The 17,285-nt window shown below is 31.6% G+C and overlaps 2 protein-coding genes and 2 long non-coding RNA genes across 8 annotated transcripts; 3 read left to right on the forward strand and 1 right to left on the reverse strand.

Annotated features, from left to right (window-relative positions):
• Positions 1 to 760: 760 nt before the first annotated feature.
• Positions 761 to 2,765, forward strand: LOC103861461 (dof zinc finger protein DOF4.6). The gene is made up of 2 exons (XM_009139168.3): positions 761 to 1,136; positions 1,533 to 2,765. The coding sequence occupies exons 1-2, from the start codon at positions 1,113 to 1,115 to the stop codon at positions 2,538 to 2,540; spliced, it is 1,032 nt and encodes a 343-aa protein (XP_009137416.1). The 5' UTR covers positions 761 to 1,112; the 3' UTR covers positions 2,541 to 2,765.
• On the reverse strand, positions 2,547 to 4,095 carry LOC117132940. The gene is made up of 2 exons (XR_004456708.1): positions 3,857 to 4,095; positions 2,547 to 3,234 (listed from the first exon to the last, which is right to left on the reverse strand). It is a non-coding gene; the product is annotated as an uncharacterized LOC117132940 (long non-coding RNA).
• On the forward strand, positions 3,678 to 8,162 carry LOC103861462. Of its 5 annotated transcripts, none has more exons than XR_004456706.1 (7): positions 3,679 to 6,282; positions 6,364 to 6,438; positions 6,514 to 6,994; positions 7,067 to 7,209; positions 7,288 to 7,428; positions 7,492 to 7,558; positions 7,642 to 8,162. It is a non-coding gene; the product is annotated as an uncharacterized LOC103861462 (long non-coding RNA). The 5 variants fall into 5 exon arrangements; XR_004456705.1 differs by having other exon boundaries at positions 3,680 to 6,282; positions 7,778 to 8,162; XR_004456707.1 differs by having other exon boundaries at positions 3,678 to 6,282; positions 6,514 to 6,600; positions 6,919 to 6,994; positions 7,288 to 8,162.
• A 2,512-nt stretch (positions 8,163 to 10,674) lies between these two features.
• LOC103861463 (metal-nicotianamine transporter YSL1-like) lies at positions 10,675 to 16,153 on the forward strand. The gene is made up of 4 exons (XM_009139169.3): positions 10,675 to 13,520; positions 13,750 to 14,017; positions 14,094 to 14,228; positions 14,619 to 16,153. The coding sequence occupies exons 1-4, from the start codon at positions 13,139 to 13,141 to the stop codon at positions 15,847 to 15,849; spliced, it is 2,016 nt and encodes a 671-aa protein (XP_009137417.1). The 5' UTR covers positions 10,675 to 13,138; the 3' UTR covers positions 15,850 to 16,153.
• The last annotated feature ends 1,132 nt before the right edge of the window (positions 16,154 to 17,285 follow it).

The raw sequence follows: 17,285 nt of genomic DNA on the forward strand, positions 1-17,285 counted from the left end.
TTCCGAAACTAAAGATGGCTGAAATTCTTCTTTGTCAAAATGCATAGATGTGAATCTTATATGAATAGAGTTCTACATTGCTTATAGCAGTGTAATAAACTCCGTGTGTAAAGGAGAAAAAATGTTATATAAGTGAAAACAAAAATTATGATTTTTTTCTTGTGCCTATAGGCTCTTCGCAATTTGAAGAAGAAAGAACATATTGTGTGAAAATCTTTGGCTCGGTCAAATTTTATCCAGTTGTTTACAAAACTGTTGTTATCTGATTCATGTCATTTTTCAGTGTTGATTTAAAAGCCCAAAAAACCTATCTATACTGACTTTTTTATATTTTTTCTGTGATTTGAATTTAAAAAGAGATAAAACTTTCGATAAGTTATGTAAACTCAGAACAAGTATTTAGCTTTAGAAAGCATTTACATGTTTCAAACTTATAATATATACATATATAATGTTTAAAATTATGCATATAAAACCTGTGTAAAATGTGTCTGAATATGTTTCTCTTCTTTAATGTGTTAATCGTACTATATATAATATTATTTTAAAATTTCAAAAAGTTTATGTCACTATCACATACAAAAAACCATCAATAAAAAATATAATTCTCCATCTACAACAAAAAAATGAAAAATTATTAACATATAAATTTAAATTAAGAAAAACTAACATTGGAAAAACAAGAAGTTAATATAAAAGAAAAAATTAACAAATAATATTATAAATAAAATAAATTTATAAGACATAATCCGCGCGAAGCGCGGAAAAAATCTCTAGTATACATAAGCTCATACATACTGCATGTATTATATATGGCGTATTAGCTCATTTGATAATTTTCAGTAGGACAAAGATTCCCACTCAGAATGTTTTACTAATCTTATATTGTACAATTTCTCTCTATATCTCTCTCTCTCCTCTACCATAAAGCAGATGTGATCCGACAAGCACACAAAGAAGTTCCTCATTCAAAAAAGATTTCTCAGCCATCAAAATTTCCTTTCTCTTCATCCAACGAAAAACAACCTTTTTTCTTCTTTCAAATCTTGCTAGAATTAAACTAAGAAAAGAAAATACCAGGTTTGTTTCTGCTCATCTGAGGAAGTTCATCAATGGATACGGCTCAGTGGCCACAGGTATACACAAACATATACATATTATATATGTATATAACCATACCCTTATAACTCTAGTATGTATGTGTTGATATAGATTGGATCATTTGATTCATATTAGGCTCAGTACCTGACATTAACTTAGAGTTTAAAGGTTTTGGATCTTCTTTTTATGTTTCTCTTTTCTTTTCTACATATTAAATATTCGTTTTTTTTCACTTTACCCTTTGTCAGTTTGCTTTTTTCTTTTCATGTTTTTGGTTAAAGCCTTTCTCAAATTTCCCAATCATTTATATCTTGATGAAAAACTATTTATTCGTTCATAATGAAACCCATATGTTAATTATGCTTTTACATATATAATATGCTTCTGTGCTAGTGGTTGGAAGAGTTGATTTTTGTGATTTTGATGATCAGGAGATTGTAGTGAAGCCCTTGGAAGAAATAGTAACAAACACGTGCCCAAAGCCGCAACCGTCCCAGCCGCAGGAGCCAACACCCGATGGGGCGGCAGGTGGAGTGGAAAGAAAGGCAAGGCCAGAAAAGGACCAAGCTATAAACTGTCCAAGATGTAACTCAACCAATACAAAGTTTTGTTACTATAACAATTATAGCTTGACGCAGCCAAGATTCTTCTGCAAAGGTTGTAGACGGTATTGGACTGAAGGCGGTTCGCTTCGGAATATCCCTGTTGGTGGTGGTTCAAGAAAGAACAAGAGATCTCACTCTTCTTCGATTTCTTCATCTGATATTGGTAACAATCACTCGGTTTCTACACAACCAGCTACAAAGAAGCATCGCTCTGATCAACATCACCACCACCTCATGAGCATGTCTCAACAAGGGTTGACCGGTCAAAACCCTAAATTTCTTGAGACGACTCAACAAGATCTCAATTTAGGTTTTCCACCACCACATGGGTTGATCAGGACCAACTTTACTGACCTTATCCACAACATAGGGAACAACAACAAGAGCACCAACAATCTATTGCTTAGTTCTTCATGTTCTGCCACGTCAGCTATGGCAACTTCCCCTCTGGATTTCATAAGAAACAACAATAGTAATAATGGGAATTCTTCATTCATGGGTTTTCCAGTTCATAATCAAGATCCAACATCAGGAGGGTTTTCGATGCAAGATCATTACAAGCCTTGTAACTCAAACACCACACTGCTAGGGTTTTCATTGGATCATCATCGTAATAATGATTTCCCCGGAGGATTTCAAGGAGGAGAGGGTGGTGATGATGTGAATGGAAGGCCCTTGTTTCCTTTTGAGGATTTGAAATTGCCAGTTTCTTCTTCATCAGCAACAAGTAATGTCGACATTAATGATCATCAGAAACAAGCAAGTGGTGGCGATGCAGCTGCTACTTCTGGTGGGTATTGGACTGGGATGTTGAGTGGTGGATCATGGTGCTAATTTTTCTTAGTTTGATGATGAAGCTATTAATGCTATTTATTTAATTAATTAATATTATCTTAATTTCACTTTGAACATTCGTATTGGTGGTTTTTTCTTCATTTTTGTTAATTTTGGGTTAATTTTGATTTAAGGATATTATTGGAAGTGCAATATTGAATGACTTTAAGTTGTTTTTAGTTTCGTTATGGCTCGCTAACACAAGTTATAAATAATAGGTTGGTATTCTGATGTTCCTTCTCTTGTTGATTCTACTTTGTCTACTAATAAATTTAGACGTTATACACAATGCAAAATGTTTTTGTGTTTATAAAGTGTGCATTGTGTAACTAATTATCTGCAGCAGCGTAGTATGTTTTGTTTGTTTTGGTCACGAAACGCATGGATGATATTAAGTAACAGTACCGGTATACATATATAGATTAAATTAGATTAAACTAAAAGCAATTAATTTAAAAGCGACAGGTAAGCTCTGATGACTTTCACATGATCCACACTAAACACACTTAAACTATTATTTACTGCCAAAGACTTGTTAAGCCCTACCATCCCAATTAATTAGTATAAACCATATTCCATTTAGTTTCCATCTAAATTTAGCTAGTGATTCGTTCCTGACCACAAAACAATTGATTGGTTTTGTTTACAGTAACTAGGTAAGCTACCTAATTAACCTGATGCGTTTTGATTATGACTATGGGCCTGACTGGTTCAAACGCAGCGGTTGCGGTTGCGGTTGCGGGAGTTTGTGGATGCGGGCGGTTGCGGTTTCTAGCGGTTTTAAGAGATTTGTACGACTGGTACTGCGGTTAAAAATTGGTGCGTTTGCGGGTGACTTATGACTGGTTAACTACCAAATGCGGTAACAGTCAAATAATAAATTAACAATATTTACATTTAATATAATTATAAAAATATCAAAAATCATAAAATTATAATAAATATAAAATTTATATTTAGAAAGTTATAATTTTAATTTTTGAAAATTTATTGAAATTGTTTTTATTATAAAATTTTATAATATTAATTAAAATAAAATAGATATATTTTAATATTTTCATAATTTCAATTTTAAATTTTTTATTAAATATTTTTTCTTTGTATATATATTGTTTTAAAAAAAAAAGAAAAAAATTTTACCCTCCCGCAACCGCCCGCAACCGCAAACGCTAGCTGGAGCCAGCTTTTGAATTTATGAGATTCGGAGCGGTTTGAAGCGGTTTAAGGCGATTTGAGTGATTGTTGCAAACCGCCGACAACCGCTACCGACCGCAAAAGCTGCGTTTGCGGGTGGTAGCGGGAAAACCAATCGCCACCTATGTCATGTGTGTGTTTGGAAAATGTTGATGTCATGGACTTGTTCTGAATTTCCTTGGTTAGGAAAACAATTTGAAACTAAAATTAAGTATGTTTGGTTTTCAATGCGTTAGACAACTACTTAGACAGGAGGCATTTTTAAATAGAAAAGAAAACAAATTGAAAATGAAGAGAGGGAAGAAGAATATTGTGAAAGACAAGTCACAAGCCTAAGGATTAAAGAAGGTGGGATCCACCAAAACATTCTCCTTGAAATCTGTGTGTTTGAAATTATACATCCCACCATGGTTTCAACTTCATCAATCTAGATCTTGACCTTGCTGTTCTTTGTTTTTTTTATTAATTTGTTTAATCGTTATAATTGCTTACACTGAAAGCACATAAAACTATTTTACAATGTGTTGATAAAATTGTATTAGATTAAAGTTTTAAAGGATTAAATGTAATTATGGTGGCGTTGATCAACATAGACATCAAAGTCAAAGAACTTAGGTGGTGTTTTAAGGTACTAAAACCGTATCCAATGGTTTACTTTATTTTAGATTAGTTATTACTCTAAAATAGAGTAGAGTTTCTTTCCAATGATTTACTCTATATTTGACTCTAAAAAAAAATATTCTAAAATATATTCTTTTCTATTTTATAACTAATATCTTTTACTTACAAAATTTACAAATTGACTCTTTATATTTTATTTTTTACAAAATTTTCATAAATTATATATTTATATCAAATATTTATTATATTAAAATTTACATTACTTTGTACTAATAACATAATACATTTTAACGTAAACATCTCCATTAGTATATCTTTCCTACAAATGATCATAACAAATTTCAGAGTATGAAATAAATTTTTTTATCTTTGAATCTTTTCTAAATCGACCAAAAAAAATTCTTCAAATCGAATATTATCATTCTTTCGTGTTTGAATCTGTGTAGGTGGAACTTCTCTTCCTACTTTAGTTGGTGCGCTAAAATCACATTCATCCTCATATCATGCTGTATAGAATTATACATGTAGTATATATGCATTGGTCACCAATACATTTTTATATATTTTAGTTACATACATGCATCAAAAATATTTAGTTTGTGACTTGAATTCATCGCAAGATCTAGATGTTCGTGAATATTTTCAGAGGAACGAACATGAATTTTAAAAACAAAAAAAGACGTGGTCAACAACATGAACAAGAAGCTACTCCTTCATTTACCTCATTTGGACAATATTTTAACAATCTTGTTCGATCTGGAAGCAATTTACCAAAACATTAAGTCATTATCATCTATGGTTTTAATTTTATTTTGAGTTACTTTTTTTTAATTTTAGTATTTGTTTTTTGCTAATATTAAAAAATATGTTTAATTTTAGCGCTTGTTTTCTTTGGCTAATAATAATACATTTTAAATGTTTCTATATATATATATATATATTTTGTTAAACATTATGTGTTGTTTGCATAATTAGATTAAATAAATAGTTACAAAATAAAAAGATTGAAGAATAAAAGAACTAAAGTATAAATAAAAAAGTTTCACTCTATTATATAGTAAGAAATAGAGTTACTCCAAATATATAGTAAGAAATAGAGTTGCACTATTTTGTTAAACATAATTATCTGTTGTCTCTTTTGTCTGAGAATTAAGATTCGTTCCTAGGACAATCGGAGTTCTGCTGTTAGTTTGTTGCTGAGTTCACGCTTTGATTCTATGGTCTATCTTTCTGTATCTGTTTATGTAAAATTGATTTTCCAATATATCTCGAGTTCTTATGTCAAATTGAGCTTTGAGAACTTAATCGCTTAGCTGATCTGATCTAAAATTTTCACCAGAATGCTAATGCATTATCTCATTGGCTTGAGTAGTAGTTCTACATTTCTGTTTGGATGTTAAGTGTTAACTTAGATCGTAAGGTTTAGCCGTCAAAAAAAGAGACAACCAGATGTATTTGGTGTAGGGTTCATCTTCACGGTTTGTGTGGGGTTTAACCAACTTCTTCCACCATCTCATTCGTTCACGATTTGCGTGGGTTCTGTTCTCATATGAAAGTTTATGTTTTGTGTTTCTGTTCTCACGGTTTTATTTGGCTATTACAAGAACGTATTATTATTGTCTTGTTCAGACTTGAAGAAGTGTATCTTCAGTTATTTTTGTGCTTGAATTTCATGTAATTGCAGAAAGATGTTTGGTTATTGATTTACAGACTCTTTTTTTTTGTGATTTTCTTGAAACAAAGTCTAAATGTTTGTTTTTCACAGGATAATGGCGACTGCTCAAGTTACAGAGAAAGAGATGAATCCAAAGGATGACGATCAATATAAAGTTTGGAAAACACTCGATCACCCCACAAAATTAAAGCTGTTGCATCAAATCACCTGTTCAGTTCATTTTACCGATTTGCTGTAGCCGGTGGAAACAGGGTGAGATATTTTCTTTATTTTTTATTCTTTAATATCACTATGCAGTTTTTTTATTTGGTTTTATCTGTTTTGTATTTATAGGTTACAATTTGTGAGTTGCCTAATGATGCTTAAAATAATCATGTTCTAAATGAGAAATCTTATATAGATGATAAGGTATGTAATTTATTTTATGCTGTCAATTCATTTATATTCTAAGTCTGATTTTTCCGCATATTGTATTTGCATCAGGTCGTTGAATCGTTTTTGGCTGTCAACTGGGCAGTGAAAGACGATACGCACTACATACTTGTTGGAAGATTAATGTGTATAATCCAGGTCATCAATTGTGAAGACCTTACCGTAGATATGGAAAATTTTTAATTTGAGGAAACAAAATAGTGTTTCTCATGTTTAATATTTGATTTACAAACTTTGTGTGGTCATGACGATAGTATCAATGACATACAGTGTAGTCCATACGATGATGCACTTGTAGTAAGTGCAAGCGAGGACAAAACGGTTCAGTGTAGTCTTATCAAATGCTACTAGAAGTCTGAGAACTCAGTTCCACTTCTTTCAGTAGTAAATATATCATCTAGTACTTTTTTCAGTTTTACTCTTGGTAGTAACTGATTTCTTTCAATCTTTTTTCAGTTTTTTTGTCGTTCGAACAAATTTTACCTCTTCTATTCTGGTGAAGACAAATGTGTCAGAGTGATGTATCTAAACGGTAGATAAACAATATTGAACTTTTTTTAAATAGCTGGTTTGACATGTGTTAACTTGGTTTAATATTTGTTAGGGTACCATGAAGCTAAAAAGTGGACTAAGAAAAATTACAAGACCCAAAAAGGAAAACAGGTTGGCGAGCCCATAAGTCTTGAAAGGATATCAGTTTCTAGCATTGACTGTGTCAGCTGTTTGCAAACGCAAGTGTTGTCACAGGTTAGTTGTTAAGTTTGGTGAGATATATGTTGAATTTTATACCATAATTATAAATGTCCAATCTAAATTTTTATGTAGATTGGTGAGGCTGGATTGATTGTGTGAAAGTTTATCATTCTTCTTTTGAGGATAAGGTCAAACCCATATGACATTTCCGTATTAAAGATGGTGGAAATTCAAAGTTCGAAATTACTGGTATGCATGGAAGATTTGCAGTAGGTAAGAAAAACATTTACAATATTTTGTATTTTAATAATTTTTAATCATCTACTATTACACTAGGAAACCGAAAGGGAGCTATTTACGTCTTTGATGTGGATCGTTTTCATTCAGTTGAACTAGTTGCCATGTGAGTAAGAAACCTGACTTTTTCTGCTTAATAGCCTTTTTTTTTTTGAAAAACTTTAACATAATTTGCTCTTTTGTTAATAGTTCACTATATCAAGATTCAAATAACCCTATCATAGAGACTGCAACTAGTTCTGATGGAAGGCATAAATAAATGTAATTAAGTTTTATAGTTTATAAATTCTGGGTTATTACAAATTGTCAATTTCACTTTTTTCAGTGTTGTTTTTACTGTTAACGAAAGCGGAGCTGCTAGTATTTGGATTAACAATATTGAGTCTTCCACATTGAATGCTGATGTTACTGCTACCACTACTCCTACAAATGATGATGGAGTTGCAGTAGCTGAACCTAAGAGAAGAGAATCGACCCGTACGAGACGACCAAACACGAGATACATGGGGTGTAACTGGTAACAACTAAAAGAAATATATGAAATGATATGAATTATTATTTCTGAAATTTAATGGAATGGAATGGAATCAGCATTCCACTTATTCCAAAACGTTTTCAATTTGGAATGATTTTTCAAATGATAGTTAATTTTTTTCTGGAATGGTATGGAATGTTATGAAATGAAATTGAATACACGTTCCATTTTTTTATTGTAACTGGTGATTTTTTTTGGAATGCACTTGAATTAAACATTCAGGAAGTTTTAATTCTAAAAAATGCATTCTAGTTGCAGCCATGGATTATGTCGTTTAGGAATTCACTTTAGGAATTCACTTCCTCCACTTTTCCATTTCACGTATTTGTAAGAGCATTGTTATATGTACACATATTTTCTAAATATAATATGTAAAATTTATAACAAAAAGAAATGTTTTTTGGAGGACTATATTAGTGATAAACTTTAAAAAATAAAAGTTTACCGTTTATATTCTACTACATTTCAGAATAGAATATAAACGGTAAACTTTTATTTTTTAAAGTTTATCACTAATATAATCCTCCAAAAAACATTTCTTTTTGTTATAAATTTTATCCCCTCTTTCTCTATCAAAAATACATATTTCTCTCCATATCTCTCTCTATCAATCTCTTTTTGTCTCTCTCTTAAAAAAATAACACAATCATTAAAGAATATTTTGTCTTTGTTATTGTGAAGTTTACACAAACTATATTCATTAATTTTTAAAATCACTCACACAAAAGAATTTCATACAAAATATTTTAAGTATTTTAAATTTATGGCTTTAACGATAAAATAAATACCTGAAAAACATTAGTTCATAATGTGATTCCTTACTTTTTTTCAATATATAATCCTTTTCTCTCTCATCGTTAACATTTTATTTTTTTGAAACAGATTAAAAGGTAAATCGTTTTAATTCATTGATTATCTTATTACTACCACTATTTTGACTTATATGGGAATATTTACTAATTTAATATTTTATCATGAAAATATTTTAATATTTTCTTTAATTTCTTTCTATTTCACCTATATATATATATCAGTCTCTCGTTCAGTCTAGCTTTCTCTCTATCTCTAAATACATCTTTCTCTCTATATCCATTTTTTTCTCTCTCTTCCCTATAAAAATAACACAAAAACGTTAAAATAATATTTCTTTTTTATTGTGAACATACATAAACTACATTCATTAATTTTTAAAATCACCCAAACAAAAAAAAATTCATAAACAAATTTTAAACGTTATAAACTTATGGATTTGGTCGATAAAATAAATATCCTAAAAGCATTACTTCATATGTGATGACTTAGAGTTTAAAATATAAAAAAAAAACTAAATTTATTTTTCAATATCTGATTTTCCTTTCTTTAGTTTCTTTCTATTTCACTTGTTTCATCTATTTTAATATTCTCTCAGCATCCGTCTCTCTCTCTATCATAATCTTTAACTCCCTCTATTTAACACACACACACACACACACATATATATATATATATGTCAGTCTCTCTTTCGATCCCCTCTTTCTCTGTCGAAAAATACATATTTCTCTCCATATCTCTCTCTATCAATCTCTTTTTGTCTCTCTCTTAAAAAAATAACACAATCATTAAAGAATATTTTGTTTTTGTTATTGTGAAGTTTACACAAACTATATTCATTAATTTTTAAAATCACTCACACAAAAGAATTTCATACAAAATATTTTAAGTATTTTTAATTTATGGCTTTAACGATAAAATAAATACCTGAAAAACATTAGTTCATAATGTGATTCCTTACTTTTTTCAATATATATAATCATTTTCTCTCTCATCGTTAACCTTTTATTTTTTGAAACAGATTAAAAGGTAAATCTTTTTAATTCATTGATTATCTTATTACTACCGCTATTTTGACTTATATGGGAATATTTACTAATTTAATATTTTATCATGAATTTTTCTTGAGTTAACCAACTAATAATAGTTTGCTGGTTCATATACATTTTTTTATTCTTAAAAAATAAAATAATAAAAATTTATATTATGTTTCAAAAATAGATAAAAATAGTAGTCGTTGTCAAAGAAAAAAAGATTTTTAACATTAACGCCGTCAGCAAAATACTAAAACATATTTTCTAAATCTTTTGGTAAACCTTAAACCATTGGGTGAATCCTAAACACTAAATCCAAAACCGTTGGATATACCCTAAACACTAATCTCTCTCTATGTTTCACTTGTTTCATCTCCTTTTATAGCTCTCCCGATCTCTCTCTCTCTCAACCTCACTATATATCATAATCTTTATTTTCTCTCTATTTCACATCTCTCTCTCTCTCTATATATATATATGTGTATAATTATCTTAGTCACTCTTTCAGTCTCTTTCTCTCTATCTCTAAATACTTCTTTCTCTCCATGTCCATCTCTCTCTCTCTCTCTCTCTCTCTCTCTCTCTCTCTCTCTCTCTCTCTCTCTCTCTCTCTCTCTCTCTCTCTCTCTCTCTATCTCTCTCTCTCTCCTTTAAAAAAAATAACACAAAACCATAAAATAATAATTTTTGTCTTTATTATGAATATACACAAATTACATTCATTAATTTTTAAAATCACTCAAACGAAGAATTTCATAAAAACAATTTAATTTTTTTAAACTAATAGCTTCGAGCGACAAAATCAATATCTAAAAACATTACTTCCTATGTCACGCCTTAGTGTTTAAATGATAAAAAAACTATATTTTTTTTTCAATATCTAATTTCTCTCTCAGTTATATTAACTATTTTTTGTCAATTGCAAAGTTTTTACCAGTTTTTATCACATATTAAAAATTCTCTCACATATTATTGATCAAATGATCTGAAAATATATTTCTGTCAATTCCACTTGTATTCAATCTTTTATTCTTATTGTGATTCTAATCCTTACCATCACACTAAATTTCCCTCTCATTCTTACCTTCAATATCACTCCATTCTCATCACTTTCACTCACTCTCTCACCCTTGTTCTCACTTAACCAACATTTTCATCCTCTCTCTCTATCATTCAAACTTCTCAGCTACATTTTTCTTGATTGAGTATGTCTGGACAAATTATTTTGGTCAACTAGTAATCAATCAAAAATTAGTTAGAACATAAATCATCAAACTTAATGATGGGTTGTTGATTTGTATATATCACATCTCTTGATAAACGCCCAAATCCATATTGGGCCGGCCCTTTGAAAAACTCAAACGATCTCTTTCGCTAACTAGGACATTTATTATGGAAATCAAGCCTTTTTGAACGGATGCAAGAAAAAGCGAGGGAAAATTATTTAGACTTTGGTTTCTTCTGTATCACGTCTCCGGAGGCCTGAGAATTCGCTTCGTCTTGGCGATTTCTGCTTCCGACTCCGCTCACTTGCCGCACTCCAGAAAGTGCTAGAATATAGTACACCTGTTTCTAGGATTAAAGCAGAGATAAACGAAGAAACAATATGAGTCGAGAGGAACACGACGCAGCTTATGGAGTAGCCCTTGAAGTCGAATGCGCTTACTCTCTTTTAGGAGTCAAAAGAATCGAGTTACTACAGCTACTAGAAACTAGACGCATGTGTGATATCTTAATCACGGTAATATGGGTGACATGTGCATGTAAGTAAGAACATAGTCTATCTATCTCTATCTCGCTGCCTCTTTTTTCAACAAGTCACTGAAGATAACAATAGGTAGACTTTCCAACGAACAAAAACTTAGGGCACCATGACAATGAATGTAAAGAATATAGTACTCGTTGATAAATGCTGTCCATATAAGCTGTTTGGACACAAATGCAGAAATGAAATAAGTTGTCCTCATTTTCGCAAGGGGTCTGAAAAGTCAATGGTCGTCGTTTGGAGTCAATGTAGGGCTATATGACTATGATGATAAGTTGTGATGTTAGGACTTAGGAGTGAATGAGATTATCTAACAAATGAATGGTGTCAAGGAGTGGTATACATTTTCTTTTTCTTTCGTCTCCATCCACCTATCAATATCTCCACTAAAAATGTTTTGTTTCTTCTCCTCCATATTTGATTATAAGTCCGGAAATCTAATCACTAATAGGTATAATAATCACAATGCAGTGCACGCAAGTTTGTACAGATTAGAAAGCAACATCGTAGCTGAGAAGTTTAAAGTGTTTTGGTTTCTTTCAATTTTGTAACCACTATAAGATTTTAATTCCTAGGTTTATTTAGTGACATTTATACTATTTAAAAAGCAACACGAAAAGTGGATAAGAGAAAAATAAAGCTATGCTGCCTATAATATTTTGATAGTTGAATACTAACATAGTTATTTAGTATATGCATGTCAACCTCCAAAATAAACTATGAATTTGGAAGCCAAGTGCAAACTAGTCTTTCTATGTTAAGAAACATCGATTGTGCATCTATATGAACCAACTGTCCTTAATATCGTATCTACGTAATCAGTGACTATTTAGATGAATAAACTAAGTTAGATGTCTACTCAAATAAATACTCTCCCTCTGTTTCATTAAGCTAGATGTTTTAGAAGAAAAAAATGTTTCCAAAAGATAGATTTTTTGTATTTTCTACGAAAAAATTGTGATTTTCGATAAATTAATTGACTTTATTGAATTATTATTAGCTAAAAGTTCTTGAAAATCGAAAATTACATGATACATTTATTATAGTGATTTAATATGTTTTTTAAAATATATGTGAAAACACTAAAAATTTTATATTTGTGAAACGGATGGAGTATCTATGTATCATGGTTATATGATGTGGTAATCTTTTAATTCTAAATAATTTTTTTTATCTATGTAGCATGTTCAAATAGTCCATCTTGATTTGGTATTTTGGAGATAAACTCCAGTTATTGCTATTGGAACGTTTTCTACAGGGGTCTATCAAATATCCCACACATCGTGGAGATAGACGTGGAGATAGACGGTCGTAGAGTATCAATCTTCCACTTAAAAATTTTCAAATTCAGTGAAAGTGAAAATTCTACACGTAATGAATGCTCTGTACGAGACATTTAATTGTAATTCCCGAATTTGATTTTTCAAACCTTAAGTTTTAAAGGACAATTAAAACATTACAACCACGCGTATATATATACCGTATAAGAATTGTGATCTGCAGAGCTCAAATATCTTCTTTTTTGCTCGTCCTTCAGTTTCCATGGAGATAGAGCAGAGAAAGATCATGAAGAGAGAAGAAAATGAAAACAATAATCAGCCCTCACTACAAGAAGAGGGACAAGAAACAGAGGAAGAGATGTCTGGGAGGAAGATTGAACCATGGACGAAGCAGATAACGGTTAGAGGCGTGTTAGTGAGCATAGTGATCGGAGTTGTGTTCAGTATAATAGCTCAGAAGCTAAATCTTACTACAGGAATTGTCCCTCATCTCAACAGCTCTGCAGCTTTCCTGGCTTTTGTCTTCGTCAAGACATGGACTAAGATTCTCAAGAAATCAGGATTTGTCTCAAAGCCATTCACAAAACAAGAGAACACAATGATTCAGACATCTGCTGTTGCTTGTTACAGCATTGCCGTCGGAGGTTAAGAACATTATTTTTTCCTTTATTAGTTTATTTTCCTTTCTTGGGAAACAAGCAAGGATTTTAATGAAGGGTATGTAAAACGGTTCCATATACTGTATATTAGTTGTTCCAAGAAAATAAATTTTAAGTTTGGTAAGTCAGTTGCCTTTTCTTTTGGGGGTGTATATATAAATATAAAATAACTTGTGGAATTTTGATTTTTCTGCTTGTTCTTGAATATTTTCAGGAGGGTTTGCTTCGTATCTTCTGGGGTTAAACCATAGGACATATGAGTTATCTGGTGCGAACATGGAGGGTAATTCTGCGAAGAGTGTGAAAGAACCAGGTCTTGGTTGGATGACTGCTTATGTATTTGCCGTTTGTTTCGTCGGTCTTTTCGTCTTGATCCCTCTCCGTAAGGTTATGATTATTGACCTTAAGCTAACATACCCGAGTGGTTTAGCTAGTGCTGTGCTCATCAATGGCTTCCACACACAAGGAGATGCACAGTCCAAGTAAGTTAGTTAACCTAGTTTACAAGAAGTGCTTGTTACTTAAGTTTCTTAATCTCTTAAATGAATTGATTTTCAGGAAACAAGTGCGCGGTTTCATGAAGTACTTCTCAATTAGCTTCTTGTGGGGCTTTTTCCAGTGGTTTTTCTCTGGCTTAGAAGGTTGTGGGTTCGCTCAGTTCCCAACCTTTGGCTTGAAAGCTTGGAAACAAACGTAAGCATCGGTTATAAAGACAAAATTACATTTATCGTTAATTATGCGTTTAAATGGGTAAATCCTTTATATAGCACAAACAAATTATGAAAAAAATAGCACATAAAAGTCCTCAAAATAACACTAATTCAAAAGTAAAAAATGACTGAATTAATTCAAACTTTTAACCATTACCCTAACCCACCTCCTAATAATAAATATAAACGGCAATCACTAAATCTAAACTCAAATATAAAATAAAATAAAATTTCTTTTTAGTTTTTAATATATGCTATTTTAGAAGATTTTCTTCTAGTGTACTAGTTTTGAAATAAAATTGTGTGTTAGTAAATATTTATGGAATTTCTTTTCTTTAATCATGAAATTGATTTTTTCTTTTTCTTTTTGCAGGTTCTTCTTTGATTTCAGCATGACATTTGTAGGAGCAGGAATGATATGTTCACATCTGGTTAACCTCTCTTTGCTTTTAGGAGCTGTCCTCTCTTATGGCTTAATGTGGCCTCTTCTTGATAAACTCAAAGGCTCTTGGTTCCCTAATAATATCGATGAAAAGAACATGAAAAGCTTATACGGTTACCAAGTCTTCTTATCCGTAGCTCTAATCCTCGGAGACGGTCTCTACACTTTCGTTAAGATCCTCTGTGTCACCATTATTAGTATCAACGCAAAACTGAAGAAACAACCTAACGATCTTGATGACGTGAGTGACAAGAAACAACCAAAGTTTCTCAAAGAAGATGAGAATTTCCTCAGAGACAAAATACCGATGTGGATCGGAGTGGCCGGATACTTAACCTTCGCTGCTGTCTCAACCTTGGTGGTTCCTCTGATATTTCCTCAGCTCAAATGGTACTACGTTATTGTAGCTTACATTTTCGCGCCATTTCTTGCTTTCTGTAACGCCTATGGAGCTGGACTTACAGACATCAACATGGCTTATAACTATAGTAAAATCGGTCTGTTCATTCTCGCGGCTGTGTCGGGTAGAGAGGACGGAGTTGTGGCCGGACTAGCCGGATGTGGACTGATCAAATCGGTTATTTCGGTTTCTTGCATCTTGATGCAAGATTTCAAGACGGCTCATTACACGATGGCGTCACCTAAGGCTATGTTCGCTAGCCAAATGATCGGAACGGTCGTGGGATGCATCGTGTCGCCTTTAAGTTTCTTCTTGTTTTACACAGCGTTCGACGTTGGAAACCCTAAAGGAGAGTTTAAGGCTCCTTACGCGTTGATTTACAGGAACATGGCGATTCTTGGGGTGGAAGGCTTCTCTGCTTTGCCTCTTCACTGTCTCCAGATGTGTTATGGGTTTTTCGGGTTTGCAGTTTTGGTCAACGTCGTCAGGGATGTTAGTCCGGCGAAGGTTGGGAGGTTCATGCCGCTTCCGACGGCGATGGCGGTTCCATTTCTGGTCGGAGCTTATTTTGCTATTGACATGTGTGTAGGGACTTTGATTGTGTTTGTTTGTGAGAAGATGAATAGGAAGAAAGCAGAGGTTATGGTTCCGGCGGTCGCCTCAGGGCTAATTTGTGGGGAAGGGCTTTGGACTTTACCGGCGGCGGTACTTGCACTCGCTGGAGTAAAACCTCCGATATGTATGAAGTTTTTTGCTTCATGAAGGGAACTGATCACTTATGCAAAGTAAAGGGTTATCTGATCATCCTATTCTAAATATAATAAGCAGACGTGTGAACAAGAATCTATCTTTCTTTTTTTTGGGTAGGAATTTGCAGGAACTAGGGTAAAACCTACTTGCATAGAGTCGTGATATAATCAAATAATGTGAAGTTGTTTTTTTTGCCTTTTTTTCTTACGTCAACAGAACCTTCTCTGTTATTACCTTTGCATCTTACTTGGGTTGTCTGAAACAGTTATGGTCGTTGCCTCGTTGGCCCATATATTTTAACATTCGTGTCCATCTACTTTCGAAGTTTCATACCATGCTTCACTCATTGCAGAAAAGTGTTACAGATAATTTGTTAAACTAGAATTTTCCAAGTAATGCAACACTTTCCAGTTGTTTCTTTGATTGGTTAATTATTAAAAAAAATGAACTAGAGCCTAGAGGACTTATCAACAAATTTTTTTTGTGACATTACAATAGTCAGAAGAACTTCATTAATCTTTACGAGACCACAATTTTTGCATGTAATATGATTTTCAGTATCCTTTATTTTGAACAATTAATTATTTCAAAATTTCTATCTATACTATTAAAGCAGAATTTTATTGTCCTTTTTACCTTAATATATCATTTTCTTTACTAACATTGCATGTTTCATTAAGGGCAATCAAGTAATATTAATAACACATCTATATTGGATCATTTTTTCGGTTCCAGCCCACATCAGATCTCTCTTGGGTCATTTGGACCGATTAAAAAATCAGATCCAATTTTAATATTTTTTTTCTTTAGGCCATTGAGTCCAAGTTCAAATAATTTTTTTTCAACTATTCTTAATTATTATTTTTTTCTTAATATAATTTAAGCATTCATAAAAAATTGATTTTTTTCATTGAAAAGTATAAATCTTTATTAAAAGTATATATTTTTTTATTAAAATATTAATCACATAATAAAATTAATTTATCAGAGTTATACCAACTTAATTCATTAAAGAAATAAAGTTTAATTTTTTAAACATAAATAGTCATTTAAAATGAAATACGATAAATAAAAATAAAAGGTTTAAGTCTTTTATAAAATAAAATACAAATATATGAAAATATGACATTTACTAAATATTTGTCAATTGAAAAAAAAATCCACACTTTGAAAGCGCGGATCATAATCTAGTTATAGCATTCAAATAGGATCTTGTTTAATTAGGATGCACCTAGTTTCTTATGAAATCCTTCCCCAAACCATAGCTTACTTATTATAAGGAGAATAAATACTTTTCACTATAGGTAGTGTATTGAAATATTAAAAAAATTATCAAATATTTATTAGTATTTTATTTCTTACTTATTAGGATGATTTATATTTCATACTACAGATTCATGTATAGATTATTAAAAATATCAAATATATATTAGTATATTTGACTTTTC

This window comes from Brassica rapa, chromosome A03, assembly GCF_000309985.2.
Source record: "Brassica rapa cultivar Chiifu-401-42 chromosome A03, CAAS_Brap_v3.01, whole genome shotgun sequence".
Taxonomy (NCBI): domain Eukaryota; kingdom Viridiplantae; phylum Streptophyta; class Magnoliopsida; order Brassicales; family Brassicaceae; genus Brassica; species Brassica rapa.